Source organism: Vitis vinifera, chromosome 5, assembly GCF_030704535.1.
Source record: "Vitis vinifera cultivar Pinot Noir 40024 chromosome 5, ASM3070453v1".
In the NCBI taxonomy this organism is placed as follows: domain Eukaryota; kingdom Viridiplantae; phylum Streptophyta; class Magnoliopsida; order Vitales; family Vitaceae; genus Vitis; species Vitis vinifera.
This window is the reverse complement of record NC_081809.1, coordinates 23,111,728-23,116,450: the sequence shown is the minus strand read 5'-3', so window position 1 is coordinate 23,116,450 and position 4,723 is coordinate 23,111,728. Positions and strand designations below refer to the sequence as shown.

At 36.8% G+C, this 4,723-nt stretch overlaps 1 protein-coding gene across 1 annotated transcript; it reads left to right on the top strand.

Moving 5' to 3' along the window:
* The first annotated feature begins 1,295 nt into the window (after nucleotides 1-1,295).
* LOC104879440 (ankyrin repeat-containing protein At5g02620) lies at nucleotides 1,296-3,558 on the top strand. The gene is made up of 4 exons (XM_019219912.2): nucleotides 1,296-1,938; nucleotides 2,106-2,650; nucleotides 2,801-3,286; nucleotides 3,502-3,558. The coding sequence occupies exons 1-4, from the start codon at nucleotides 1,296-1,298 to the stop codon at nucleotides 3,556-3,558; spliced, it is 1,731 nt and encodes a 576-aa protein (XP_019075457.2).
* Nucleotides 3,559-4,723: the final 1,165 nt, after the last annotated feature.

Below are 4,723 nucleotides of genomic sequence, written 5' to 3'. Positions count from 1 at the left end.
ATAGACAAAAAAAACATGAACTTCTCGTGGCGCCTAACAGTCATCCTTGGTACTATGCTTTATAAAGAAAAACAGGGAAATTAAATTGTGTTTTCAAACATACATTTGAAAAAAAATCAAATAACAACCCCAATTTAAAATTTTCAAATTGAATACATTTATCTAAAAATAATTCAGATTTTACATATTTTTTAGCAAATAGATACTATTTTTAGTAATGTTAGTAATGCCTTTGACTACCCTAAATGCTATTTTGACTTTAGATTGCCTAAAACTTGAATTACTTTTAATGGATTTTCATCTTGTGATATTCTTAAATATGAGTATGGAAGCACATTTTTTCCCAAGAAAAAATATCTTGCAATCATGAAAATGGTTAACCCTTAGATTTTCCTCTCTTTAGCATGTGTGATTATTAATTGTTTGGGCTTTAACATTGTATTTTGTAGGAATGACAAAGTTTGATACAATACGTGAACACGACTCAAACTTAACATGCTTTTTACAAATTTGAGTATAATTGAGTTTGGATCAAATTTATGTTAGCCTGTATTACACATTTTATAGATATCTAGATTTTATATCAATATGTATAATACAAATTTGATTCAAATGGATTGATTTAATAATTTCACTAATTAACTTAATTATAACTTTAAACTATTTAACTAATCTTCAACTTATTTTAAATTAATTTGTTTTTAAATAAACAGATGAATTAAGTTATAAATATATTTGATTGAAAAATTAATTATATAAATATATACAATACTTAACTCAATTTAATTATTAAATAGAAAGACTTAATTACTAAAGAAATTAATGGGTTACATGATGTGTTATCTATTTAATAAATAAATAATATTTTGATTTATGTTTTTAACACTATTATTATTTATGTTGAGTAAGTTTTAATATAATACAAACACAACCCATGAGCACAAATTGCCACCAGAATTGTTATTTTGTGTTATTTTGGAAGATGACCTCATAAAATGGCTGATAATATGGTTGAAATTGTTTTAAACCACCAGAATTGTTGTTGGTGGTAAAAGCAGCTTAAATAATCGCTAAATAGGATGGAGTGCAAGGAAAAAGGAAAAATAAGAAAAAGTTAAAAATAAATTTGGGTTTAGTAAAATTGTAGTGATTCACTCCTAATTATATAAATATTTAGAATCTGAAGAGTTGATTATTACTTTGCTCCTCCAACGCCAATAGTGAATCAGTCCAGCTCCAACTAAATTACAGAATCGCAGAACCTTAACTTGGAAACCTTTTCAAGCCAAACTAAGATGTCGAACCAGATTGCAGCTGATGGCCAAACTGAGATCACCCACATGAATGCTGATTTGTACGAGGCTTTGTATGAAAGTGATATCAGAATCCTCGAGAGAAAGTACTCAGAAGCTCATCTTCAACTCCAACAAACCCCAAAAAGGAACACTGTCCTCCACATTGCAGCCCAGTTCGGTCAGCTGGCATCCGTTGAGTGGATCCTTCACTTTCATTCATGTTCACCTCTACTGCAGCAGCCCAATCGGAAAGGCGACACTCCACTTCACCTTGCTGCGAGAGAAGGCCATGGGGCGATTGTGAAAGCTCTCCTTGACGCCGCAAAAACACTTCACCAAGAGATCGAAAGTGGGGTTGGAACAGACAAGGCGATGTTGAGGATGACCAATAAGGAGAAAGACACAGCCTTGCATGAGGCAGTGCGGTATCATCATTCAGAGATTGTGGTGTCATTGATTGAGGAAGACCCTGAGTTTATCTACGGTGCAAATATTACAGGCTACACTCCTCTTTACCTGGCTGCCGAGAGAGGATATGGAGACTTGGTGTGTATAATTATAGACAAAACTCGCGCTTCACCATCTCACAGTGGCATAATGGGTAGAACGGCTTTGCATGCTGCTGTAATTCATGAGGACCAAGGTAACACACATGCAGATCCTTTCCTTGAATCTTGATTCCTACATGGTTAGTTACTCATGCATTATATTGTTAGAGATCATGATCACCTCTAAGGGTCATGCTTTACTAGAGGGAATTTCTTAAATTTTTTTCTCTGCTGTTTTTTTGTTGGTTCATTTGTTTATCAGACATGATAGCGAAGTTATTGGAATGGAAGCCAGATCTAACAAAAGAAGTTGATGAAAATGGGTGGTCTCCCCTTCACTGTGCTGCATACTTGGGTTATACTAAAATTGCGGAGCAATTACTAGACAAATCATCAGATAAGTCTATAACTTACCTTGCAATCAAAGATACCAAGAAAACAGCACTTCACTTTGCAGCTAACCGCCACCATAGAGAGACGGTAAAGCTTCTGCTCTCACACTCTCCAGATTGTTGCGAGCAGGTTGATGATCAGGGAAATAATTTTCTTCACTTTGCGGCAATGAGCAAACGGCCTTTTGCTATTGATGATTTGTTCCCGAATGACAATAAGTTAAGAGTGAGAGGACTTGTAAATGAGAAGGATGCTAAAGGAGACACACCCCTCCACCTGCTTTCTTCTTGCCAATGTTATAATCCAGTTTTCTCAATGGACAATGCAGTGGATAAAATGGCACTCAACGACGATAAGTTAACTGCCCTAGACATTCTTTCAAGGGCTAACATTAAGTCGGGACAAATGTTCGGGGTAAGGCTCCTAACTTAATATTTTGATTAGTTTATCAATGTTTAATCATCCATTTTCCTTTGTTGTGAGGGAAGGTGGGAAATGTTAAAAGGAAGTGCCGAAGGCCAAAATAGTGACAACAATTTTCTCTGTTTTTTAATCAAATTTCAGGGGAAACTGAAAAAACAAATGAAGGAATGGGAGAAAGTTGTTGTCGGACCCTTCAGTTGGCAAGAGGCCGTCAATAAAGACAATGGTAGTAGCAGTAAAAACAAAGACGTTAGAGAAGACGAAAGCATGGCTTTCACAGAGAGACTAGGTGAAACCCATTTGATAGTGGCAACACTTGTAGCAACTGTATCCTGTGCAGCGGGTTTCACCTTGCCCGGTGGTTACAATGACAGTGATGGCATGGCAAAATTAAGAAAGCAAGTAGCTTTTAAATCATTTATTGTGACGGACACATTAGCCGTGATGCTCTCTGTATCTGCTGTGTTCGTTTATTTTGTTATGTCGTTGCATAAGGACAAGGACATCCTTGCAAAACAATTAGTCCTGGGCACTTGTCTCACTATGTCTAGTATGGTACTAATGGTGGTTGCATTCGTGACGGGCCTATCCGCTGTGTTACCATCTTCCTCAGCGCTTGGGCTCATTGTTTGTACCTCTGGGTACTTGTTTTTCATTATCGTTGTCTTTACCTTACGTTTGAAAATGATTTTAGAAAGTATTTTTAAAGTATTAGGAAAATAAAAATAGATCTCAAAATTACCATCAAATGACCTTATGTTTGCAATTGCAATTGGGCAAGGGGCAGATCTTGTACCGCATGCTTTGTAATTTATTATTATTATAATTTGTCTTTTTATCAGGATGTGCTAATTGATCTATTTGCAATGGGTAAGATCTCATTTTCTTTATGGGAGTGAAATTATTAATTTACATGAAAGATATAAAAAAAATGAACTTTATTAAAACGTTTGAATTAATTAAGAAACAAATTAAAGATATAAAAAAAAGAACAAATAAATAAAAATAAAAACGCAGGCCATGGCTGGTGACTATACCAACTAAAAACTGAAGGATCAATATGTCATTTGCAACGTGTACTACAAGCTTCGAGACAGCCTCAATCTCTCCCTCTCCATATATATATATATATATATATATGAGGCCCAAAGGGTAAAAGAGATTGGACTTTTGGCTTCCAAAACCAAACCAGAGAGGATCACGGCTTGGCCTATGAGGGTGATGGCTATTGCCATTGTAAGCTTCATGCTAGAATGAATCTGTTTGGCCACATCTATATCCCTATGTATCCTCGTGGAAATAGAGGTCTCTGACATGCTTCATTCCGAGGCTCCACCTGTCCAATTATTCATAATTACCAGATTCTCCTCATTATTAAAAAGAAAAAAAGAAATGAAAAATATGCCTCCCGACTTTGGTCCGCGCCGGTTTTCCACCGACTCCGTCACCAGTGCCATGTGCAAGCGATCCTCTGCTCCGTTCATAGAACGGCATTGTTTTCATGGAATGATGTCGAAAGAGGGGGCAACCCACATGGTGTTATGGTGGGGGTTTGTCCTACGCAATCAAAGGGGTGGGGACGGACGACTGAACAAGGTTTCAAAGGGAAGTGGGCCCTACCATTGCTGCCCTTTTCCCCGTCGGATTCCAAACTCATCTTGCTTTTGCTTAACCAGGTCGATCTACCAAGCCTACACATTTGGGGGCTGGGCTCAGCCTTGGGCTTTCAAAATCCATTTTGTACCATTCACACTTGGATCAGGCCTGCCCTGCCCTAAATACGACCCAATCACATTGAGTCCCCTGCCTAGCCCATCTACAAATTTCATACTCTGCCAGGCCTTGATGCGAGCCACTATTGTTGCAGAAAATATGTAGTGTGGGTTCAGATATTATCCCTAAACTAAGAACAAATTAGTCTAATTTTGTAACTTTTACAGACTGCTCTTATCTATGTCAGAAAGAAAGAGAAAATCCAAGTCGTATTTGGACAAAGAACTTTCCTTTATGCTAAGAAAAAAATGGTAAAATTATCTTTTACTCCTTCACTTTAATTGCATAGAT